Source organism: Chionomys nivalis, chromosome 2, assembly GCF_950005125.1.
Source record: "Chionomys nivalis chromosome 2, mChiNiv1.1, whole genome shotgun sequence".
Taxonomy (NCBI): Eukaryota; Metazoa; Chordata; class Mammalia; order Rodentia; family Cricetidae; genus Chionomys; species Chionomys nivalis.
In genome coordinates this window covers 86,253,822-86,279,525 of record NC_080087.1, presented here as the reverse complement: position 1 = coordinate 86,279,525, position 25,704 = coordinate 86,253,822, and the positions used below count along the sequence as shown (strand labels likewise).

The 25,704-nt window shown below is 49.8% G+C and overlaps 2 protein-coding genes across 3 annotated transcripts in view; one reads left to right on the top strand and one right to left on the bottom strand.

The window, feature by feature from the left end:
* The first annotated feature begins 1,456 nt into the window (after window positions 1–1,456).
* Cebpg (CCAAT enhancer binding protein gamma) lies at window positions 1,457–9,327 on the top strand. Of its 2 annotated transcripts, XM_057762648.1 has the most exons (3): window positions 1,573–1,588; window positions 2,589–2,695; window positions 7,623–9,327. In XM_057762648.1, the coding sequence occupies exon 3, from the start codon at window positions 7,718–7,720 to the stop codon at window positions 8,168–8,170; it is 453 nt and encodes a 150-aa protein (XP_057618631.1). In that variant the 5' UTR covers window positions 1,573–1,588; window positions 2,589–2,695; window positions 7,623–7,717; the 3' UTR covers window positions 8,171–9,327. The 2 variants fall into 2 exon arrangements, with proteins under 2 accessions (XP_057618630.1, XP_057618631.1); XM_057762647.1 differs by lacking the exon at window positions 2,589–2,695 and having other exon boundaries at window positions 1,457–1,588.
* Window positions 9,328–13,866: 4,539 nt separating this feature from the next.
* Window positions 13,867–25,704, bottom strand: part of Pepd (peptidase D) — a 135,407-nt gene continuing 123,569 nt past the window's right edge. The window contains exons 13-15 of the mRNA XM_057762671.1: window positions 17,676–17,860; window positions 14,745–14,936; window positions 13,867–14,363 (exon numbers count right to left, since the gene is read on the bottom strand). Coding sequence (XP_057618654.1) covers window positions 14,226–14,363; window positions 14,745–14,936; window positions 17,676–17,860 — 515 coding nt within the window. The 3' untranslated portion in view covers window positions 13,867–14,225. The remainder of the gene's footprint in view (window positions 14,364–14,744; window positions 14,937–17,675; window positions 17,861–25,704) is intronic.

Here is a 25,704-nt window from a genome sequence, read left to right as displayed (position 1 = left end):
TTTACAATCTCTCCCAGCATCTTGGACTTTTTTCCTTGAGCGTCTATGAAAATGGGGCTTGAGTCATGTCTCTCTTGTGTTCACAGTAAGCTCCATGTGGGCAGGGACTGTGAGTTTGTCTTCTTTATTGCTGACTCCCAACTCTTAGTCCACACCTTAGCACATAGTTGGCACCAAATACATGTTTGTAAACAGGAAAAGCACTACCAGTAACCAGCTAAGGAGGAAATCTCAAGACTCCCGGACTTTGCCTGACGGCTGGGTGTGGAAGGCTTGTCTAGACACAACATAGAGCGCAGTTAGCAGAGAGGCTGGCAAACCAGAGGCTAACTCAATATACATATGACATGCAAGGCTGTTTTTTTTAAATTTTTTTCTGTTTTTATTTTCTATACAGTTTTTACATGACTAGACAATATTAGAGATAAAAATCATGATTTTGCGAGGAACAGAGAGCATAGTCCAACTTTGACAGTCTTGAAGAAAGGTCGGCTCACAACACAGAGATCCGAGCCTAAAGAGACATACTGATTTTGATGACATTCTTAGTTTCCCAAGTGGGCACGGGGTTATCAGGGTTCACTGTGTGGTGGCTCTTTTCTCCCCCCCCCCCCCCCCCGCAGGTATTCTCATCTCCCAGGGATTCCTCGAAACAGTCTTCCGTGGAGTGCTGCTCTTCTGGCCTTGGCGATGAAGAAACGTTTCCTCTTTGAAAGCCTGGGAGTTTTGAACGCTAAGCATTGCTAAAGAGGAAGCAATCAAACCTATCAGGAGGGCTCTGTCCTCCACCCAGCGCGCTGCTTCCTGTTTTTCAAAAATGCTTTCTGATCCTCCCGTGAAGTGTTCGGGAGAACCAGGACTGCTAGTGACTTTTAAGAGACCATGTCATGTCCATCACCCGTCCTTACGGAGGCGAGCACACTTTGGAAATCATGATTTGACAGGGAGCCACAGTCCGCAGTTCTCAAGTGTGACAAGTGTACCAACCCTACTTCGGACCGAATAACTTGCTTTTGTCAAAATAAAGTTTCCCAAACTCTCGGGGCCCTAAGGCCTAACCACCTTAGGAAATGTCGTTTCCCAAAGGCAGGTAGCCTCACAAGGTGACCGTCTTCTCAAGCCTCCAACACCGACAGAACTTTCCTCTCCGCGGGTCACTCCCACAGCTCGGGGCCGCCGCCCGCCAGCGCCAGCAGCCCAAGGGGGAACCACCGAGCGCGCCTCCAGCCACCGCCGGTGCCGCCACGCCCACCACGCCCGCCGGTCCCGCCCCGCCGCGCGCCCGCCTCCCGCCGTCACACGGCCTGTGATTGGCTGGTGGCGCTGCCCGTCTCGCGGGGCGAGCGCGTCGCCCTCAGACTCGCGCTTCTATTGGCCACGGCGGCGGCGGTAGCGCGCGGACCCGCCGAGGAGGGGGAAAGCCGGTGGTGGCCGCGGTGGCGGAACGGGCGGAGGCTGCCGGTTTCGTAACCGTCGCTCCTCCTCGCCGTCTCGCGGGCTGCGAGGCCTGGGTCGGGTCGGGCCGCGCCGCGCGGGGCCGCTCGGAGTGGAGGCCGCCTGGGGGCGGGCGGGCCGGCCGGAGGTGCAGGTAAGGAGGCCGCGGGCTCTCGCTCGGAGGGGTCTGGGGAGGAGGCCGCGGTGGAGCCCGCCGCTTGCGTAGGCGGCGGCCCGGCCCGACGAGACCCAGCCCTGCCCGAATCGGCAGGCTGGCCCGGAAGGCCCCTGGCGGCTGGTGGCGCGGGCGGGGGCCCGGAGCGGCGTCTGATGCAACCTGCGGGCAACACCCGGCGGGGCTGAGCTCATCTCTGGCCGCGGCCCAGCGCCGCCTCGTACGGCGCCGACCCCCACGCTCCCCCCTTTCCTGGGCGCCCCTCACCCCAGTCGGGGAAGGGATGGAGGACCAGGTGGCCCCTCCAGAACCCGGCCCCCTGCGACGTGCAGCGTGACAAGCCCGGCGCGCATTGGCCCCTGGGGATGGAGGGTGTTCCTAGAATAGAAGGTGGACCGAATTTTACTTTGGAGCCACCTAGGACTCTTTCCTGTCGCTTCCCAAACATCTCGGGCGTGGGGAGGGCCCGGGTCCTATTGGAGTTAATAATCTAGTGGCCACCTAGGGAAAACACTCGATTTCTAAACACATAACGTTGTAAGAGGGGTGTTTGGCTTTGGTTCTGGAGACGGTCGCGTGTCCTGCAGTCCACTGGGAGGGGGAGGGTATCCTAGATCGCCCATCGACCACCAGTTCACTAGAAGCAGAAGGTCGAGCCATGAAGTCTTTCCTTAGCACTGCTGGAGGGAACGCGGGAAGAGAGCCAGTGGAGGTATCCAGGTGGAGAGGTCGGCGTGCATGTGTGAGGGGAAGGATGGTCTGTTTCTCCGAGTGCGCTTGGGTGTCTGGTCCTAAGAACGTTGGCATGTTTAGTTTTGCTCTTGTTTGAGTTGGTGTGTGTGCGTGTGTGTGTGTTGTTTCGGTAAGCTGCATCATAAGATGTGTCAATTTTAGAAAGGTTTTAACCTTTGTGGGTTGCACAACAGCTGGGGGTTGTGTCTCCGAGTTTCCACCCACTTGAATCCTTATTTGAATGCAGACCTGTCTTCACAGAGGAAATTGACTGAGGAATTCTACATAGAAGAGTTGATTGCATGGCGGGGCAAGCCCCTCCACCACTGAGCCACACTCCTAGGCGTCTCTAAGGTCTGTTCAGCTGTTGCCACTTGAGTAGTATTTTTGATAAGTAACCCCTGGGGTTATTTCCCTGTTTCTGAAAAGCTAAATAATGACAGGATGCTGTGGAGCTGTTTCCTGCCTCTGGTGGCCATGCTTGACTGGCTCAGTTATTTTTATTACCTATCAGAAACAAATAAGTGGGAACAGACACCACCCCTCCCCCAGTATAAGTTCTCCCAAGCACGTCCTGATTGTCAGCCAGGCTCTGTGATCTTGGAGAGCTGCTTTCATCCCTGGTGAAGTAAATGATCCCTGGAAAAGCCCCTGGGAACATTCCCTCCTGAGCTCATGGGAAAGAGACACAGGACCTGGTCCAGAGTTGCCTCACTCAGTCGCAGTAGTGGCTACTATGGCAGTTCTAGGTTTCCCTCTGTGGGGTGGTTGCATAGGTTCTTAACACTATTATTGGTCCCTACCCACCCTGTTGCCCTGCTGCCATTAAAGAAGAAAGGAGGCAGGGGAGAGACCTGAACAGGATCTATAAACAAGGTTTTTGTTTTGGATGTGATAAATAATACTGTGAGTAGGTTTAAGGGATAGTACCCAAACAAGCATGTATTTTCTTCCCATCCTCCAGTGGAACACTTCACAGGACTCTTTGAGGGAGTGTCCTCTCCTTCATGGACCCTGCCTCCAACAGTCTCCATGGAGACACAGTGAAGCTGGAGTTGCCAAAGAAACTGGGGGAGCAATAAGGACAGAAAGCACAGAGAAGACAGACCACTTGGAAGACACTTGGTAGTGTAGTGGTCTTGAGTTGGGCGTAAGGAAGCAGGAACTGTAGAGGGCTAGGACATGAACTTTGAAGTCACAGATTTTCAGGAGCAAGATGTGACATAATTAGGTTTGAGTAGAAGATTGCCCTACATCAGCAACTCAGCCTGTGGGTCACAAGCCTTTTGGGGGTCGAACAACCAAAACTTTCACAGGGGTCATCTAAGATTGGAAAACACAGATATTTATATTACGATTCATAACAGTAGCAAAATTACAGTTATGAATTGGCTACAAAGATAATCTTAGGTTGGAGTCAGCACACCATGAGGACCTGTATTAAAGGGTCGCAGCAGTAGGAAGGGTGAGAACCACTGCCCTAGGTAGTCTAGATAGTGAGTGCTTGGGGAGCTCAGGCTACTACACCTGAGATTAGGGCCCCTGAGAGATGATGTCAGCCTGAGGTAATTCCTGTGGCATTAAGAGGGACAATAGATGTGATGACATATTTTTGTTTGTAAATTTGAAGACTCAACCTTCATTAAGGAAATTGAGTAAAAAATTTTATTTTGAGAGGCTAATGGGGGAAATATGTGATTCTATCCAAATTTATGAAAAAAAAAGACAAGCTAGGAAAATTCTGTACAGGTTTATTGTTCCAAGTAAAAACTGAGAAAAATCTTATTTTATTTTACTATTCTAGCATTTTAGTGCTTCATTGTTTTATTCTTTTGAAAGAACATTACTTGAATTAAATTTGCATTTGAAAAAGAACTGTTAACTCATTTCATTTAGCCCCACATTCTTAAGATTCATTGTTTATACGTAGCCATAGTTCTCCTTTGTCAGTGCCACCAAAATCATGTTGGGAGCACCCCTGAAAGAATACTCCTTCCTTGGTCTGGCAGCCTGAGAATTGGCACTTGTAAGACTTGCTGGTGTTCGGTCCAGAGACCACTTTGAGGTCTATTGTTCCTCAGCTTTCCTATTGCTTCTTGGGTGATTGACAAGTACAAGGAAGGAGGCACCACCCAGCTTCCTGTGGACTGAACTTTGGAATAGACTAGTCCATTCAGGAGCCAGACTCCGAGTTAGGGTTAAATATCGAGATGCCTAATGTCAGACTGCTTTGCTGTAGCGCTCAGTAAATGTTTGTGAAAGGAACAAAAGCATACATAACAAGTGTCTGTTCAGTGCAGACATTTGTGATCTGTTAGAAGCCTGGTAAATTAGGTACTTGGTCGGGCGGTGGTGGCGCACGCCTTTGATCCCAGCATTCGAGAGGTAGAGACAGGCAGATCTCTGTGAGTTCGAGGCCAGCCTGGTTTACAAGAGCTAGTTCCAGGACAGGCTCCAAAGCTACAGAGCAACCTTGTCTCGAAAAACAAAAAAAGTTAGTTACTCCTTAATCCTCTGTCTACTCTTCATTTTAAGAGTTACTTTTTTGGCTTATCTACTGGTTGAAGATTTGTTTGTTTTTTGTTTTTATTTTTTTCCAAGACAGGGTTTCTCTGTGTAGGGCTGTCCCGGAACTTTCTCTGTAGACCAGGCTGACTTTGACTCACAGAGATCTGTCTGCCTCTGCTTTCTCAGTGCTGGGATTAAAGGCATGTGCCACCACTGCCTGACCTTTTTTTTTTTTTTTTTTTTTTTTTAAATAAAGAAAGGATCTCTCTACATAGCCCTGGCTGTCTTGGAACTTGCTTCGCAGACCAGCAGAGCACATTAACATCAAAGCTCACAAAGATCCGCTTGACTCCACCTCCCAAGCTGGCATTAAAGGCATGCACCACTTTGTCCAGCCTACTTTTTTATTTTTTTTGACAATCATGAGTTACTTTTTATTTCCACTCCCTTTTTCTTGCAACTTTGTACATTCAATAAACAATATTCTTGTTTTTCTAGCCCAAAGGTGCACTTCAATAAACAATATTCTTGTTTTTCTAGCCCAAAGGTGCACTTCAATAAACAATATTCTTGTTTTTCTAGCCCAAAGGTGCACTCACAACCTCTCCTTTTGTTCTGGTTAGCACCTTAGTAAGATTGTTTAGAACCCTTCCCCATTCTTGTATTTTGGTTCAGAAATAGGCAGGATATCACTGAATTTGAAGCCTGTTGTGAGTAAATTGTTAGTGACTGGAGTTCATGGTATTTTGTTCATTGGGCATTGTACCATTTCCACCCCTCTTGTATGGATGGTCAGTTAACGCTTACAGGAGGGAAGGGGTATGTCCGGGGTAAAAATGAGGGAGCCAGAGCCAAGGAAAGATTTGATCTGGTGTCTAGTTGCACTTCTTTGGATTGTTGGCTGTTTTTGAGCTAGGACAGATTGACTTTAGAGATTGGTTCTGAAGAAGAATATAAGAAATAGAATCCCAGGAGAGGCATTAAATCATACAAGTCTTTAAAGTTGGATTAAACATTATACCAGCTTGATAAGCAACAGTGTTCCATGGCAGCTAGGGTGGCTTAATACCCACTTCTTATTTTTTAATTAATTTGTTTACTTTCTGTATTTTGAACAACCACCTTTTAAGTGGGAGAAAAATTAGGCCACATAATCATTTTTTAAGGGAAATTGTGAAATGTCTGTTACTGAGCGTAACTTGGAGTCCATATCCATCATGGCTTGGAAGGAAGCTTTCTGTCTTGCTTTAGTGCTGGAGTAAGAACAGATGACCCACTAGCTCAGGGCTGGCCAAGTGGCTTTTTAAAAACAATTCAAAGTAATGATATATGGACATTTAAAGGCAAAGACTAATAGTAATAAATAATAAAAGGCCAGCTTAATAAGCATGCTTGAAGGAAGGCTTGACCAAAGTTTGGGTGAAGCTGATGATGTTTACTGACTGGACTGGTGTTTACACTGGGTGTACTCATTGGGGCATTTTCCTAACTCTAGTGAACTTCCCCAGCTTTGTCCATTGATGTTGTTTTAGCAGTTCTGGAAAAAGAGAGCCGGGCATGCATTTGTAAGGGTGCCGTGTCTCCTAGTGGACACAGCTGACTCAGCTGTTCAGTTTGTAGTGACCTGTCCTCCAGGGCGGACACAGCTGACTCAGCTGTTCAGTTTGTAGTGACCTGTCCTCTAAGGCCGGGGTCGGTGGGGTGTGCTTTCACACTCCACAGTTCACGGGTGACCAGAGGGGTTAGTTACAGCCACAGCTAGCCAGCTCTCAGTAGTTTCTCCACAGAAGTGTTTCAATGTCTGCTGAGCTCCCTGAGGGAGAAGTGGGTCCTAACACTGGCTGCATTTGTCCTTGGTCCTGCCTGGGTTCCAGTACCTTACCTTCCTTGACTGTATCGTTAGAACATTGTTTCTTCATCAGTATGTTTAGGCCAGTGGTTCTCAACCTTCCTGATGCTGTGACCCTTTAATACAGTTCGTTATGTTGTGGTGACCCCCAACCATAACATTTTTGTTGTTACTTCATAACTGTAACTTTGCTACTGTTATGATTTATAATGTAAATATTTTTTGGAGATAAAAGTTTGCAGAAGGAATTGCAACCTGTATGTTGAGAACTGCTGGACTAGGCGATTCTGTCAAGAATAAAAACAGATGCAGGCTGGAATGGGGGTACTTTATTGGATGTCTGTGTTCCCAAATACAAGAACCCAATTGAGTAAATTTCAGTAAACTATCATATAAGGTTACTAAAAATGTAAAAAGGCAAATCAGCTAACCAACTCAAAATACCTTGCCTTAAAAAAATAGTCCATAATGTGAAGAAGTCACCCTGGGAATATTGAGTAAGGGATGTGCTGCCATCATAGCCGCACACTGGGTTCTGCACACTGAGTGTTGTGACCTGACTTGAAACGCCCGCCTCTCATTGCAGGTGTCCCTTTTACAATATTGAACTTGCTTTTCCGTGCTCACTCCATCCAGATAGCTCAGATTGTCCAAGTGCTGTTAGCTCACATGTGCTACCTAATTTGTGCTATGCTTTTGTTTTTTTCCCTCCCCTTATTGATAATCACAGCTATGCACAGGTGGGGCTGGCCTTCAGCTTATGGTGTTTCTGAGCCAACTTATCTTTGAAATTTGGAAGCACTGCAATAGTTGGCAGTTGTGTCAGAAAAACCAAATAATGGTTGCCTGCAATAGGTCCATCAGGTTTAGTCTTACTTGATCCTGTCATTTCAAATATTTTAATGCAACTTATTTTCTAACTAGGTACATGTGAAGATTTTTGGCAGTTGAGTGTGGCCTCTGCTGATCACATTGCTTTGGTTTCTGCCTGTTCTGTGTTGGCAAAGGAACACGCCCAAATGAGCAAGCTGTCGCAGCCAGCCACTACTCCAGGAGTGAACGGAATAAGTGTCATTCATACTCAGGCACATGCCAGTGGCTTACAGCAGGTTCCTCAGCTGGTGCCCGCTGGGCCTGGGGGAGGAGGTAAAGCTGTGCCTCCAAGCAAGCAAAGCAAAAAGAGCTCACCCATGGATCGAAATAGTGATGAATATCGCCAGCGCAGAGAGCGGAACAATATGGCTGTGAAGAAGAGCCGGTTAAAAAGCAAACAGAAAGCTCAAGATACACTGCAAAGAGTGAACCAGCTCAAAGAAGAGAATGAACGGTTGGAAGCCAAAATTAAGTTGCTGACAAAGGAATTAAGTGTACTGAAAGATTTGTTTCTGGAGCATGCACACAACCTCGCTGACAACGTGCAGCCCATCAGCACTGAAACTACGACGACAAATTCTGATGACACAGGGCAGTAGATCTCCTTCCAGGCACCACAGCTTTGTGGCTTGAACATGAGAGGTGTGACCATCCTGTACCGCCTGGTTCAATGGCTGAGCTTGGTCTTGTTCCATTGGAGGTTATTTTCTAGGCTCAGCACTGAACAGTTGATTAGCCATGTAATTTATCTGGTCGTAAATGATAATGGATTTTTGAAGCACTAAAAGAAGACTTAGGGTTTATGGTTAAAACAAAATTCCTGGACCTTAATATTCTTAATAAATCCTGACTTCCCCAGAAATGCATCTTTTTTTAGGAATGGGAAAGTGGAGGGGCATATAGAAGGTTTTGGGTTTTAATGAGACAATACCGTGGATTAAGAAAAGCTGGATTCCATCTGTGTTTATCGATTTGTGATTTTAGTTTAAATTGTGTATTGTAAATTCTAGGGCTTCAGAAACCAATCATAATAATTTGGCCCTGTTTTACAGCTAGTATAAACTTGTGTTACCATAATTGGCATTGTTTATCTCAACAAGTATATATTTTTTAAAAATGACTTCAGGCAAAGTAAAGAAACCCCATTCAGGTCATGTCAAAATACAAATTGCATTTAGGAATGAAAGAAGTGCTCCCTGCCCTTTGTGTGTTTTAAAGGGCATAGAGAGAGTGGGATTGAGTTTTGGGGTCCTTTGGTTTATTGGATTAGCATTATCTTGTGTCCTAAAAAACAGTATCTACTGTGTACTGACAGTTTAGTTTCTGTGGATGCTGATCAAGGTAGCGTTTATTTTAGTGGGGGAAACCCATTTTCTGACAGCCAAGTTAGTAAGCGAAACACCTTGGCTTGATGATACAGACCATGATTTAGAATACTAATTTATGCTGGGCATGGTGGCACACACCTTTAGTCCCAGCACTAGGAAGACAGAGGCAGATGGATCTCTGTAAGATCTGCCTGCTCTACCGAGTGAGCTCAGGACAGCCAGGGCTACACAGAGAAACCCTGTCTCAAAAACAACAAAAGAAAAGAATACCAATTGATTTGGTTTCTCCCGTGTTCAGAATAACTCCCAACGGGGCCATGATTTTTAAAGGCATAGTTTTTTGTGTGTGCTTGTGTGAAGAGGCACGTTTTGGCATTTGATCTCAACTAAATGATTATTAGAAAAATGTGTCAACTTGATGACATCTCTCAAAAGAATAGTCAAAGAAAACTTGAAAGTACAAGGTTTCAATCTTTAATTTATTTACTAAATCTTTTTATACTTTTTTGAGGAATTTCTTTTCTAGTTTAGTGGGGTGTTCTTCCAGACTTGATGTTTCATTGCCCGTTTATCCATTAGTATGCTTTTATGTTCTGTATAAATTATTTTAGAGAGAAAAAGCTGATAAAACTCAGGATATTGACTCTGTTGTGAACTGCAGAGCCGCTAGGGTGTCTCTAGGGTCCGCTTTGTCAGCGCTGTAGTGTAGATTGTCTTGGTAACTCACAGTTTTTGCACAGTTCCAGCTAAAGTTTGTTGGTTCCTGAGAGGGTGCCGAAAACATGAGTCTTGCATGATCACAGTTTGTGTTGCTGGGAATCTTGCTTGAACATGGTCATTTCTGGCCTGGTTTCCTACTAAGACTCGGTTACTGCGCCCCAGTATAACTCAGGTTGCTCCCTGAGTGTGGCAGAAGAGTACGGATTCTTCTGTGCAGAAGCTGTTGGTGTCCTGCAGCTCAGCAAAGCCTTTTAGGGCCACTGTGCTGAAGACAGGAGTTGACACTGTTCTTAGGGAACCAAGAAATGAGAGGGGTTCTTAAAAGTTAGGGTCCAGCACCAGTTTACCTTGGTTGTAATAGCCATCACTTACAAAGATTGATAGATGTTTTGTATAACTAACAAGGATGCACCCGTACAATCCTAATCTTTACCACCTGATTGATACTATGTAGTGAACTTAATGGGAGATAGTTAGGTCCTGGTTGAACATGTAAGTACCTACAGTAGGTACGCAGACATTGGAAACTCCTACTTTCAAACACCAGCTTTCACAAATGGATGTTTTCATGGAATTTGTGGTTACTGGTGCGAGGATGTAAGCCATAGGGAAGGCAGTGCTCAATATTTCTAATCAGAAGATACAAATCAGTTCTAACTAAATGCTCTTAACCTTTGTAAATCAGATGGTTAGCACAAGCAAGCAGTTCCACATAGAACACAAATGTTATTAGCTGGCTTTGGACTTTCTTACTAAAGTGGAGATGATGTTCAGCTTGATGGAGTTCTCAGTGTAAAATGGAAGGGAACTAGGTTTGGGGAGTGGGTAAGTTTAGGACTTTGGAGATAGCGTGTTACTGGGGAACCTTTAGAGTGATCTGCCTTGTGCATTAGCCACACCTGTGTCCCCTGGGGTGGCTGCAGAGGGAGGGATCAGAGCTTCCCTTCTGTCCTGGCCCTTTGTGACAGGTGACCTTGGAATCTTCATAAGGATTATATTAAAATGTGACCCGGGATTTGAAGTCCAGGTCATGAGTCCACTCATTTTCTGTAGTTCTCAATCTATGGAAGTAGAAACATGTACAGTTTGATAAGAAAGGAACTGCAGCAGCTTTTGATATTTCTTAGCCGCTCCTGCCCCCTGGGCTGAAGCTTCGTGCCTGAACAACCCTTGTAGCACCTAGAGTGCTTCTGATGCCTTAGAAATAGGAACGATACCTGTGTATTTGACAGGCTAGGTAAGATTCCATACAGCTAATCAGATCTGCCTCTCAGGAAAAATACTAACTTGTTCTTTTTGTTCCTGGCTTTCAGTTTGTGAGATTACTCTATTTTTTTAAATATAATTTTATTTCTTCAATGAATTTAAAAATAAAACACCTTTGGAACAATGACTGGATTTCTTTGTGGGTTTCTTTATCTTGGAGGTGAGCAAGAAGTTCACTTGTAATTGGCCCCAAAGAGCCTGCAAGGTACCTCCTGCTGCTGTCCTGGGCTGGGCTGGGGGACGTGGTCAGGAGGGTGCTTTTGTACAAGTTTGGATTTCCCTGAGTAGACAGTGAAGTAGTTTTCTCTAAACTTGGAATGCATCTTCAGTTGTTTGGTCTAACTTAAAACTGCATCCTGGAGTAGGGGACATGATGAAAGGGGCTGTCTCCTGCTGGTTCCTGCCTATGGTTTCCATCTGAGACCTGTTCCTAACAGCACCATCTACCTACATGGTGCCTAGGGATGGGAGTGAATTAGCTGATTTCAGAAATAATCGTGGGTCCATGAAACCAGTTTAAATTGTGTGTTTCAAGGAAAACAATTAGATGCTTTCCTCTGGTTCTTTGAGTCTTTTCGTGTTTGGGGATGTAAGTTTCTGACTGTTGCATGATCATGAAAATTGTGTGGCTGAGTGGTGGAACACATTTATAATCCCAGCATTATGCAGAAGAAGGATTTCGTATTTTAGGCTAGTGTGAGTATTGTTGAGACCTTGCTTTTTTAAACAAAACTGGTCAGTGGTGGCGCATGCCTTTAGTTAGCACTTGGGAGGCAGAGGCATGGGGATTATCTTTGAGTTCAAGACCTGCCTCGTCTACAGAGCAAGTTCCAGGACAGCCAGGGCTACACAGAGACACCCTGTCTCAGAAAAAAAAAAAAAAAATGTAGCACAGTAATCATTTCTATCCAACTTTAAATGAATTAGTTGTGATTTTTTTGTTTTTAGTTTTAGTGAGATGTTCTCATGTAGCCAAGCCTGGCCTTCAACTTGATATGCTGCCAAGTATGACTTTGAACTTCTAACCTTCCACCTCTGCCTCTCAAGTGCAGGTGTGTACCACTACATCTGGTTTTGTGTGATGCTGGGGCTTGAACTTGGGACTTTTTTTTATGCTAGGTGAGTACTCTACCAACTAAGCTATAATCTCCTGCTCTATTTCTAATAACTTGTATTAGAAAATTTTAGACTTTGTGACGAAACCAGGTCTTAATAAAAACACCTAGAATGACCAGTTCTCGGAGTGCCTGTACATGTGTGAAGGATTCATTACTGTATCTTGTGCACTAAAAAAAAGGCCTACCTCTAGATTGTTTTTTGCCACAGCCAGTCCCCAACTCTTAGGCTTCCCTTTGAAGCCGCTGTCAGGTGCCTTTCTGCGGCACCAAGGTCAAGTTGGACCTCGTGTACCCCTGGACTGGCCTGCCTCAAGCCTGTCCAGCTCAGAGCCGGCACCCTCTCCTGCATGGACTGATGCTCTCGGTTCTTCCTGTATGGCAGTGTCATAGGCTCCCCAGTCTGGGTATGCGGCGCCATCATCCTTGCCGTTCTCCCTGCTCCCTATTGCAGCTCTTTCTCCTTGGAATGCAGCATCTCTTGCTTTCACTTTAGACCTTTCTTGGATTAGTCTTGCAAGGCCTCTGTACAAGGCCAGTCCTGTCATTTTCCTTCACGGCTTGTCTCATTGTCAGGCAGTACTGATGTCAGACTGTTAACGTAAAGCTTCAAGGAGACTAGGTCTGAGCACATGGAGTGTGCTCACATCTCATGGAGTAGATGCTCAGTTAATACTGGGCCCTTCCAGAGTGTGTGGGAGGAAGGCTTTAGCATTGTAGAACTTTCTGGAAGGGTTTCTAATCCACTTTTGAAGCTACACACATTTCTGCAGAAGTTGGAGGAGATGGATACAGCTTCAGGAACATGGGATAAAGTGAGCCCATGTTTACTCAGACTGCCATGTCTCTGGTGGGCCATCTGGACCAGCAAAACCCCTAAGATCGGGTGTTGTAAACCTAAAAAGTAAATGAGATAAATAGTGCTTTGGGCCTGAAATCGGCATTTGTTTTTCTTGTGGCCACACTGTAAGCACTTTTATGTAATTGCCATAGGAAGAAGCCAATTTCTAGTGAATATAAACCCTCGGTAACTGCTTAAAGTCTCTAGCTTTGACCTTTTTTTTTGTCCGTTACAGTTCCATTTCTTTTATTTTTTTAATTTTTTTATTTTGGAGTCAAGATCTTTATGTAGACCTAGCTGTGCTGGAACTCAACAGAGATTGACCTGCCTTTGCTTTGAGATAGGGTCTCACATCCCAGATTCATCTTCAATCCACGGATCATCTGCCTCCAGCCTCTGTCCTGGGATCACAGGTATGGTAGGACTGGGAAGGGAACCCCACTGAGCCACACCCTGGGGAACCTTTCTCACTTGTATCCTGGAACTGTCAGTTTTAGAAGGCAGCTCTGGGGGTGGGGCAGGTCCCTAGGACTATGAGACACATTGTCAAGCAGAGAGGAGGACATGTGGTCCACCATGGACCCAGCTGGGCCCTGTATGGCTTACAGCCTTGGGATGGAATTGCGTCAACGATTTGGGGTGCAACAGACATGTTGATTGGGTAGCAGGCCCTCCTTTGTCACCCTGCTGTATTGGGCAGTGCTGCTGGTTGACATGCTCTATTTTTGCTAGTATAAAAATGAAATCGGGGCCCAGAACCTCTTACCAAATCCTTAGTGGTTCTGGTGTCTGCTTGGGAATCCTGGCAGCAGGTGACAGTGTTGCAGTAACTTTGGAGCGCAATGAAAGCTCCTGGTAAAGGACTTCCCCGGTTCTCCCAGGCCAGTCCGAGGCAGAAGTCTAGGGCACAGGCCTGTGCTGACAAGACAGATTCTTGTTAAAGCTGATACTTGGTGAGCCATCATCTCGGGCCACGGCTCTCATGCTCTTTTATGAAGGAGTAAAGAGGAATCTGGGTATTTAGAATTTAGAAAAGCTTTTATTGCAAATTCCATTCTGCATATTGATTATTTTTTTGAGAAGAGCAACAAGAGCATCTTTCCTGAGCACATGGATAGAAATGGCAGCAAGAAAATTGAGTTGCGACTTTAGAATAGGATTTTTTTTTTCAATCAGCACTCAGAGTCAGTCATTTAAGCAAAGTCAAGGTTAGGGGTGTGATCTTGCAGATTAATAAAATGCTGTCCTCCCTTGGAAATGACAGTGATAATTTTGGATCAAGCGTGAGCTCCAAGATTTGTTGCTGAGCATTGCCTCTTGCTGTTGGGGTGCCGTGGGCAGGCTGATGTCACAGAAGGGTCACAAGACCAGTGCCCAGCTGGCTCTACTTTGTGCCAGAGGAGGGCGTAAAGGCCTTGTCACAGCCCGCCATGCATGCTTCAATTTCTTCCACGGTCCGCGGTACACAGGTCAGCAGCTCCATGCCACTGTTAGTCACTACAACGTCCTCCTCGATACGGACCTGTGCCATACAGACAGGATGCCATTACGACCACGCTGGCTTAATTTGTCACATTAGCAGTGCCAACCTGCTCCACCTGGGAGAAGCTGGCTGAGGGATAGGACTAGTCTTTCTGATGAGACAGACTGGTCTCAAAGTCTCTGGGGAAGACAGGGAGGCTCCTTTATGGCCCTCTGTTTGTACTGTTTGCGCACATGGAGCCTCTGGAACTGGGGGGCATTTTGAAGAATCTCTTCCTGTTGAGAGGCAAGGCATCTGTCTGTTGACAGCAGGGTGTGGCCAGGCTTTAAACACAGCCAGCTGTCCTTCCACCTTTCCCTGGAGGACCAGTGGGGTAGTGGACATTCTGGGAATAAGAATGTGGGGCCCCCAGGTACTCACCCCACCAAAGTTGCGGAAGCGCTGCAGGACCTCATGGTTAAAGAAGCAGGCTTGGGCTGGGTCTGCCAGGGCCTGGTCCAAGAGGTGGTCGATAAAGTAGATTCCTGGCTCCACGGTCAGCACCATGCCTGGCTCCAGATGCCTTGCTGTGCGCAGGCTCCGCAAGCCAGGCTCATCAATGCGCTCTACACCCTGTGGAGCGAGAAAAGGTGGGGGAACCCAACTGAACATTCCAAGGCTGATTGGGATGTGCCAGCATTGAGAGGCAATCAGACAGGATTGGCTCCAGCCCCCTGGGTTTTCTCCCCTGACCAGACTCAGTCTAACCACAGAAACCCTCTGCCCTCTCTGCACACACCTTATTCAGGACATTTTGACCCTGGTTACCCTCAGGTCTGCCTTCAGGACATTGATAATGCACACATGCAGGCCAAGCTGTCAGGTAGCCCCATGGGGCTGGCTGGGTGTTTGGCTGCCCTCACTCAGGCCTTTCTGCAGGTCAGAAGCCAACCAGGAAAGCCAAAAAAGCTCTTAGGGGTTGAATGGCCTGCAGGGCCTTCCTGGTCTTTTCTTCCAGGCAACTCAAGTAGAAACTGGACTGGTCCTGGCTCCTCTAGGCCAAGTCCTTTTCAATAGAGGAAGGGACAGGTGCTGTCATCAAGATGGAACTGTTACCAGTGCACTGGCATGTAAGTACCTGCCTGTGTCTAGCCTACACCTGGGCCCTAGGAAATAGTGCTGTGCCATTGAGGGTGCTAGTGATGACTGCTGTTTGCTGAGGCTCTGACTGCCCTGCTCCTCCAACTCCCCGGGGCATAGGCCAGGGCCTCTGAGCAAGTGGGCAGCAAACTAAGCGTTCTGGTCAGGATCTGAGTTTGCCTGCCCCACTTGTGGCTCCTCCAAGGACACCCAGCTGCTGGAGACGGAGCTGTCATTTCTGACTGTTTGGGGGCCAAGAACATCAGACTTCAATTAGTGGTTCACGTAAGGTAACCAGAAACAGGCTGGCTCAGCCTCCAAGGCTGGGCACAGCAAGAAGGGCTGTGACTGGGATTCTGTGAGGGTAGGGACAGCCACTGTGACCTGGTGTGAGCAGGCCGGATGAAGGTGGTGATGAGGCACAAAGGGCCATGCGTCTTGTAGGTCATGTTCTGGAAGAACTGTGGCTGGCTATCGTCAGCCTTGCAACACTTGCCTCTGCATCAGCAGGCGTGGAGGCTGTGGGGAGGAGCACTTTTCTTTGGTGGAAGAAAGGACTTGTGGCCTTTGTTTAGGTGAGAGGCACTTCTGTCAAGGGCAGGAGCCTGCTTCGTATCTGTGCCAGGCTTTTGCTCCAGAATTGTTTAGTTGCTACTGAAAGCCTGAACCTTCTGCTGCATCCTAAGTGCGTGTTCCTTCTCTAACCACGGCTGTGAACGCCTATGGCGGACCAAGGCCTGATCAGGTCACGTCTCTTGGGTTTGTCTTTTGTGTGTGTGGCACTGGAGTTCAGAGACTTGAGCATGCCTGGCGAGTGTTCTGCCACCGAGCTTACACCCAGTAGGTCCATTCAGTCCATCCTACGCTATGGATGTGTAGGGGTACAGCTTCCTGCCACTCATGATCGTTTCAGACTACCACTCCAGTGGGGATTAGAGGAGACTGAAGGATCTGTAGCGAGGATATACCTGTCTGAGCCAGCATTTCTGCAGAGCAGCTGCTCCTAGGGTCTGCTAGGTTGGGGGCCACAGGATGGTCTCCAATAGACATAGCTTAGCAGAGCATGGTGAGCTAGTCCAAGTGACCTGCAGCCAAGGGATGGGGATGCCAGCTATGCTAGGGGTGTCCATGCCTGCTGCTCTGCCTGGGCAGAGGGTTCAGTGAGGCCTCAACTTGTACTGGACTCTGAGAAGAGACCCAGATGTGTCTGTAGGCCTGAAATAAAACAAATGACTTTTATAGGAAAAGCCATATTTTTTCCACAGTGTTTATCTGTCAGAAGAATAGACCGAGCACAAAGGGCTGCTTACTGGAAAAGATGAAAACAGTTTGCTGCCAATTTTCTTTGGTGGAAAAAAGAACTTTGGCGACTAATGAATAACGAACCTCAACTAACAATGTCTGGAAGGGCCTGCTTTTGGCTCCCTGCACACAATAGGATGGACAGAAATTAGGAAATTAAAACTGATTTTGTTTCTCCAAATTTAACTGTTTACACTTGAGAAAAAAAATAATTGAATAATAATGCTTCTCTTGAGCAATCCTCCCCTCCCCCAAATCATTCTTAGTGCTTTCAAAATACCCCACAGCCAAGAGGCTGGGTCTAGTCTTGGCTAACTGGCTGGTGGGTCCCAGGGTGTGCACCAGTTGCACAATCCGCCCCCTGCACGGTGGGCACCAGGCCAGACTGGGCAGCAGGAACAGGCCCTGAGGGGTTGTAGCCACCTGCCCAGTAGGGCTTCCCAGGAGCCCGCAGGCACCCACTGGGTGGTCCTTGGAGAGCTGGCAGTAAGAGGAGAGGGAGCCCTGTCCGAAGATGCCCTTCAAGCCTTCCTCTCCTGCCAGTGGCCTGGGAGGCCGAGGGTGGGTGAGCTAGTCTGTAGGGAGCTGGAAGGGGGTTTGCTACTGAGCTAAGGGCTGAAGTAAGCTTGAATGAAGGACATGGGTAGTTTAGTGTTAACTCTGTCTGTGAAACCTGGCTTTAGTTCCATATCTTTTGGGGAACCTTTGCACAGATACACCGCATGTGTCTTGAGGTCTGTGCAGCCACTGGGGAAGATCACTCATTGACCTACCCTGCTGTGTCCAGGACCCCAATTCCTTTGTACATCATAGGAAGACCCATCCCTCCTGTTTTCACTACATCTCCAGAAACACTCCCCGCCCCGCCAAAAAGCCCCTCACTCTACCCCAGTACTGGCCAGGCTGAGGGAGAGCAGCGTGCACACTGACCTCAGGGTAGCCTCCCACATCGTGCACATCTAGGCCAAGGAAGTGGCCGAGCCCATGTGGCATGAATACTGCTCCCAGGTGGACCTGGAGCATGGCATCCACACTGCCACGCAGGAGGCCAATCCGTGTCAGTTCCTCCAGGTGGATACGGTCAGCCAGCCGGTGCATGTCAGGCCACCAGACACCTAGGATTTAAGAAGAGGCTGTGATAAGCCAGGGCTCTGCAGACCAAGGGGTAAGGACCCAGACTGCATTGTCATACTGCAGGACCAGCTTCTGCCACCCAAAGCCAGGGGCCTGGCCATGTCCTGACTGGCTCGGTCCCACAGGCTGCGGAGCTTCAGCCTGGGAGAAGGCATCCCTGCACTCCCCAGAATGGCTGCCTCAATCTGGAAGCTACTGTGGGGACAAAGGTTTCTGGGGGAAGGGACAGCTGGCATGGCCTCACCCTCTGGTGGGCAGGGGTCTGGAACCATTTCCATGGTTGCCTGGATGTCTAAGCCCAGGCTGCTAATCAAACTCATCTCTGCCCCATGTTTCTTGGGCAAAGGTCACTGTGGAGAGCCTCCTGTGCTGGCTAGTTCTATTCCAACTTGACCCAGGCTAGTTATTTGAGAGGAGAGAGCCTCCATAAGGTCGTGCTGCAGGCAAGCCTACAGGGCATTTTAAGTGATTGGTGAGGGAAGGCCATTGTGGATGGTGACACCTCTGGGCTGGTGGTCCTGGGTTTCATAAGAAAGCAGGCTAAGCCATAAGGAGCAAGCCAGTAAGCAGCACCCCTCCATGGCCTTAGCTCCTGCCTCCAATTCCTGCTCTGCTTAAATTTCTGCCTTAGCTTCCCTCATAGAAGCCAAATAAACCCTTTTCTCCCCAAGTTGCTTTGGGGGGGTGCTTCATCACAGCCATAGAACCCCTAACTCAGACACCTCCCATGCATATAGCTTCAGGGGCCAGATGGGCTTTGTGGATCAGTCAACGCTGCTTGGACTAATAGGCCCCTGTAGTAGGGCCTCAAACAGCATCAGGGCCAGCCCTGCCTGCTGTGGTGATCTCCAGGAAGACCACTAGACAAGGACCTAGGTCCAGGGGAGTCTTCAGCTCTGATCCCATGAAGGTCGAGCCTAGGTCAGACGGTAGACAACATTGACCTCCCAGTCAATTTTGACCCCATGGGTGGAACATCAACCTCCAAAGGCCTCCCTGCCATATCCTGCTCTGGCTCAGAGCCAGACCTGCCATCACATCACCCCACCCTTTGATGAACAGTACTGTAAGAAGGGAAGGCAGGAAATCCTAGGTGATTCAAGGCTCTACAGCAGTGGTCTCAACCTGTGGGTCACAAACCCTTCGGGCAGTCAACCCTTTGACGGGGTCTCATCAGATATTTATATTATGGCTCATAACAGTAGCAAAATTACAGTTATGAAGTAGCAACAAAAATAATCTTGGGGTTGGGAGATCACCACAGCATGAGGAACTGTATTAAAGGGTCTAGCATCAGGAAGGCTGAGAACCACTGCTTTACCGGATAATGAACCAGAAATGGCCAGGTCCGGAAGTTCAGACTGCCGAGCCTCCATGGCTGATAGAAGGCTGGTGAGCGGTCCCTTTCCTTGCCAGAGATAGACCCAGCAAGGCTGGCGGTACAGGGTTGTGCATAGGTGCTTTATAGGGTACTGTTGTATGTATGGAAAGGTGGGAGAAGTTTGGCTCTGAGGTGAAACCAGCCTTCCTAGGGTCTAGAATCTGCTACTGGGCAAGCCTGGGGGAGCTTCTGGTTATTGCTGCCTCACATCTGGGGCCCTCCTAGACAACCCAGCCTACACCCTTGTGAGGGTTTTCTTCAACGGTTGCCATTTCAGAAGTGGGGATCCATGATCCACAGGTGCTACCTCTGTCCAAGAGCCACAGAGCTGGCCCAGAGGGCTGGCTGGTCTTGCATCTCCAGCACTAGCCACTGATGACCTCTCACTTAAGACCAGCCAGAGCCCGGTTTCAGTACTCTGGCCACAATGATCTAGTGTGAGTCAAGTCTGCCTCACCTTCGGCTACTGTTCCTCCCTAAGACCCAAGTGGCCAGGCCTGGGTAGTCCTGTCCTCCTCACCAGAGCCACTCCTGGAGGATTCTCCAGAGACTAGGTTACCTTCTGTTCCAGAAGCACACGATCTTCCCAAGTTACACTGGGGCCTGGGCCTTGGTTAAGCTATCCTTGCGAGGTGGTGGTGGAGTGTCCCAGCATCAAGTTACCTTCCTAAAGACATCCCCCATCCTTACTGCTGCTCCTTGTCCACTCCTGCTTAACTACTTCTCATGTATCTATACCGGAACAGTAGTGTCCCCCATGATACCCCAAGACTTGGCAGAGCATGTAAGTCCATGTGCTCTGAGTTCAAGTCCTGCAGTGTCCAAAGAGCTGAGCTTACTTGGCTTCTAGTCAGCCCAGCACAGGGAGCTTAGAAAAGGTTTTCCCTGAATGGGGTCCTTCCTTTGTCACAAAGAGAGCCCAGGAGTGGCTGGCTCTAACCTCTCAGCCTGGCTACTGTCAATGGTGGGCTCACAGGCATGGCTGGAACCTCGACTGAGAGGGAGCATCAGGTAGACCCCACGCTTCATGGTGGCTCCTGGGGAACTCTTGGTACCTGGCCAAACACAGGACCTGGGCCCCCGTGGTGCTTGTACATCAGCAGATGCAAGGTTGTAAGCGAGGGCTTTCTTTCTGCCTGTGTGTGGTCAGGTTATAACAGTTATCAAACCTCCGGTGACTTGGCCTTGGCATCAGCCATGGGTGTTGTAACCACCACCTGTGCCTGGGGTGGGGCCCCTGAAGTGTGTGAAGGTTGCCATCCCCTGGCAAGACTGAGGCTGGGCACAAATCACTCCTGGGCTCCTTCCACCTTTGCAGACCCTATAGGCACCTTGAACGCCCAGGTCCTGAGCTGGGAGACATCCCTGAGTCCCCAGCAGGCCCATATTAGACATTAAAGCACCCGGGTGAATGGTGCCTTGCTCTCCTACCTCATCCCGTTCATGTTGCTAACCCTCACCCTGACTTTCTGAACAGTATTATTCCTGGATCCCTACCCACTCTCCTTCCACCGAACCCCTGCATACTGTCACAGGCTTTGGTAGCAGCATCTTACTCCCCATTCTGGGGGAGCAGCTAGACCAGGGTATCAATAGACAAGGCCCTACCCCTCCTGTGGTTTCACCTGTCTCTGGGTGGCCTTCCTCTCTGCAGTCCTCTTCAAGCCCCCAGTCCCCATCATCCTGGGCCTCTGAGGGACTTCCTCCAGGGAGTCCTCTGATTGTCCCTTCCTGGCCTACCAGAGCCAATCCATGACAGCACAGAAGAGCGGCATAGCCTGGGTCTGAGGGTGGGATTCTAGCCTTGCTTTGTGCCCAGCACTTGTTAAGAGTGAGGAGTAGGCAAAGTGCTAGCCTTCCTTGTGGCTTTCTGCAGCCACGAAGGAAATACACTGTCCTGGATTCATGTGGGACCTGCACCCCACTGAGTTCAGGGGTGGGAAGGGTATCCTAGAGGTTAGCACCCACTTAATGACAAGAGCTCAGAGAGGTGACAGGTCCTGTGCCCAGGCTCCAGGATGGGTTTCTGCTGGCCCCCTGCTCCACCTGGCCTCCCTTACCAGCACTCCAGTGGGCCTGGAGCCTGCCGCTGCTGGAGCCAGGGAGGCCTCTTAGAGCTTCAGCAGCATCCATCACGGCCCCAGGCTTCCTGCCCAGAGTGTGACAGCCCTGGGGGGCTCCCCAGCCAAGCCAGGAAGGCAGCAGATCCCCCTCACCCACCCCTAAGCTACTTGGTCAGACAAAGAGCTCACTTCATCTGTGGACAATGGCCCTCACGGGATGGTTGATGTGGGAGCCAGGCCTGTGGGGTGTGGGAGCAAAAGGCATAAAGCCCAGGTCTCAGGGCAGGCCCTGGGAGCTGCAGTGAGCTAGCTGCATGGCAGGCCAAGCTGGCATCATGCCCAGGGCCTCTAGCCCAGCCCACCCTGCAGTGTCTACTTCAGGACCTTGGGGACTCATTCACCCTTCAGAGGGGCAGGAAGCAGCATGTGTCCAGGCTGCAGGCGCCTTGATGCTGCTGATGAGGTGGAGGCGGAGCCGTCGTGTGCACACTTCCTGAAGCTCTTCCCTCCACACTCTGGGAGCACCCACGCAAATGCTTGGAGCTAGGCAGGGAGCAGTGAGCTTTCTCTCATCCTTCAGCCAGTGTGAATGTGAGCACTGGACCAACATAGCCCTCCCAGGGCTGGCAAGGGGCACCACAGGGTAACATGAGGTCCCTGTATAACTAATGGCACAACCTCCATATTCCTCCCCATCTCTAGGGACAATAGCCAGTAGGAAATCTTAGCCACTTCATCCTCCCCTGCCTACCTGTCAGAGTAGGAGGGATCCAGGAAAGGTGACCCCTTCTCCCGTCCCCACACAGGTCAACAGAAGACATATGGAGTCAGCTGTGGTGGACACTGTGCCCCTCTCCACTCCACCTGGTCACCACCTATGTCTCTCTCAGGCTCACTCTGGGAGCCGGAGTACTGCTGGTCACTGATAGCCAGCCCTCTGCTTTCATGCTGCCACCCTACCTCTGCCCCAGCGCATGCCCCTCCCCAACAAACAGCAGGAGCCTGAAGCAGAACCAGAGTCAGGAGTGCTGGCTCACAGTTAGGACCACAGCAACCTTCGCCAATAGCAGCTCAAGGCGGGTCTTGTGGGGCAGAGTGTGGCTAGGCAGCAGAAGGAGAAATGGTGGGTCCTGGGAGGTGACTGAACCAATGAAGGCCGGCAGGACGGAAACTTCAAGACCTGGCTGGGTGAGGTGGCACGTACCTTTAATCCTAAAGTCTGCACAGTGTGGGCCGCTGGCCCTGAGACTCCACTGCCAGCAGCCAGCACGGGTGGGCAGTGTTCTCCCATGCTAGCACAGCCTATCCACACTCCTGCAGACTCTCCAGTGACCTCTCTGGCAAAACTCACCTCCCACCCTTGCTCTCTGAGTGACAGAGGCTACTCCTCCTTTTGGCCCAGGACAAGGAGCCAAGGCCTGCATTCTTCAATCCCCTGGGGCTGCAGCTGCTGGTCCATGTATGTTCTGATCATTCTCGTTTCTGCCTTTCCCCTGGGCGTCCTTGTGTGATTTCCTGCCTGTCTTTATTTACTCTTCCTTGGAAGGTCTCAGGAAGCAGCCGGGCAGTCTCAGCAGGGCGTTTGTCTTGGCTCAGAAGCTAAACCCACATACCAGGGGCAATTCCACTGAGATGGGCCGGGGGCTGGCTAGCCACTGCCAATTCACCATTATGGTGAGGCGATCTGTCCCTATCTGCTGAGCAGCTCTCTGTGACCACAGGACTCTGAACCCTGGAGGCCAGCCTACACTGTGTGACCAGACAAGAGTCTAGTTCTGCCCTAGTCACCCCTCAGAGTGTCATAATCTGTGGGAAACAGCTGGAGCTCTGTTCCACCCTCCCATAAGGTGTCTTCAAGCCACCAGCATGGACTCACCTAGGCCAGCCACATCTGTGCCTCCAGGAGCCCAGCCTTGACAAGAATGGGACTTTTGGGAGGCTCTGCCTCATGTGTCTGTAGGGGTGGACTCAGAGGAACTGTGTCTGGATGTTCTAGCCTAGTGGCTGTCCCAAATAGTTCACATAGCCAGGGAAGGTGACCAGGTGGGTGTGGACATCCAGCCAGTGGCCTCCCGGAGTACCAAGTGGAGACAATTGGAGTGGGCTGAGGGGCCTACTGTGTTGGCCAAACTGCTATGGTCATAATGCTTATTGCCAACAGGCATTACAGTGCCCGAGACTCAGGTAGCATGGACGAACGGAAGCTTGGCACTCCCAGGTGAGCAGATGGAGAGACACTGCGTGCTGACAAGCAGGATGCCCTCTCCAATTTGCTCCTCTTGCATCCAGGCCCCTGAGGCCTAGCCCCTCCTCCAGCCTCCACTGTGGCATGTGGCAGATCATCCCAGACCCTTCTTCTGTGGAGGCAGGGAGGGGAGGGGGACACGACACAAGGCTCACACTGCGGCTCCTATGCTGAGGATCACCTGATCACCGCTGCTTTATCATCATGACACCTGAAGGTGACTGGGCTGAGGTTGGCCTTGGGGCAAGTTCTGCCTCGACCAGTGAGAGCGCCTTTTCTGGCCCAACACCTGCATTCCAGCCTGCCTGGAGAGGTTTGAAGACACTAACCAATGTGACTGGGCCACTGCCAGCTCAGCCCACTTAATGACACCACTGTCTGCAGAGAACGGCTTGAGGTCAGCATCACAGATGCTGGACTGTGCCCAGTGGAGGGTCCTCAGGAGGAAGACGGCCCAGTCTCTTGGGGGTAGTGACAGCAGTACACATCATGGGAGACAACAGTCGACCCCACCTTCTAGCCAAAACTGCACACTTTGGAATACTGATCATTTAAATGACATAATATTCAAAATGAGCAAAAATGCTCGCCTGTGGTGTAAAGATAGGAGGCTATGTGCCCCTTAGGTGGCTGCTCCGCTGACTTCAGTTTTAAACATACTCCCCAGCTCCTGCTCCCTCCAGTGGCTCAATCACAGACCTTACACTGTTCTTTGATTGAAACGGCCTGGAGGGCCACAGTGCCCTGTGCGGGTCTGACTTCCCCTTGCCTTGGCATTGCCTTGTCTACTGCTCAGAGGGGCTGTTGCTTTTAGCTGCTTGCTGTGACCTGCAGCAGCCCAGGTGAGCCAGTCAGTACTGCTGCCCATAGGAAGGCTTTACTTTCAGATTTTCCTGGTCTTCCTTCCGGGGCATACTGACTTTCTGTCTTTGGACTTGTCCCATCTGTCAAGCTCTGGTCCTGCATACTGAGTGAGGGTATGGGGCTGTAGCGTTGGGTTCTGGCTCCAGGGTCCTACTGCAACCACACTCTCCTGTAGTTCCTGGCCTCTGGTAGGAGCTCCTTGGGCTACACTGGGGGCTGTACTGAACATGCCTCTTCTGAAAATGACTGGTGTCAATGGTGGACGATCCCCCCCCCCCCCACTGAACAGGGCCCTGAGATCACAATGTAAATCATTCCAGCAATGGGCCATGGGGTCACAGGGAACTGTTTAGCCAAATGCTGAGCCATCAAGTTCTGGGCCGCAGTATGCCACATCCTGGGGTTTTACAGCTCTGGAGACCAGGATCATCTCCCCTCCCCACCCTCTCTCATCAAGGAACCATGGATGAACAAATCTGGCCACCAGAGTCCTTAGAAATACTTTTTAAAAAATCCAGTTTTCAGGCCCCCCATGAGCCCCTATGACCCCTGAAGCTTCTAGTTAGCACCTCCACATCACAGAAGAGTGGGATGGCTGCTGCCAGCTCCCTGGCCCTTAAGAATGTACATGCCAGGGACCAGAGCTGGCTAAGCCTGCCCTAGAGTGGGCTCTGGTAGCATGGGGAGCTACCCTGGCCAGGTGGAGTACAAGAAGATTGCAGGGCAGGAGCCTGGCTCACAACCAGCATGCTGCTGGGCTGGGCTTGTATTCTAGATGCCTTGGACCCTCACTGTGTTGCTGCCTTCTGCATAGTGGCCCCCACATGGTGTAGGGAGATGCCTGGGTTCTAGAAAAGGCTTGCGCTGCCACTGCTCAGCTGCTTCTTTAGGATGAGGGAGGTGGATGGGGACAGAGAAGCGGGGTTTGGGATTGGACAACACTCTGAGCTAGCATCACAACTTATCATTTCAGCCCTAAGTTGGGGTCTGCATAGCCAGGGCAGGCCATTCTACCTCTCTGAGCCTGTGACCACCCAACGACCTAACCCTGCTGGCGAGGACTCTGCTGCTTACAAGTGAAGATGCAGAGGCCTCAGTGGGACGCCTGTGCCAGGGCTGGTGTGGGTGGACCACCAGGTGGGAGACAGGCGGGGAAAGCTGCCCCCTGTCTAGATGGAGTCTGGCTGCAGCAAAGAAACTTTTAGGTGGTACCCAGTAGCCATGTGTCCATGGAGGGCCCGTCTTGAGGTGGGGGGCAAAAGGGGGGTGACT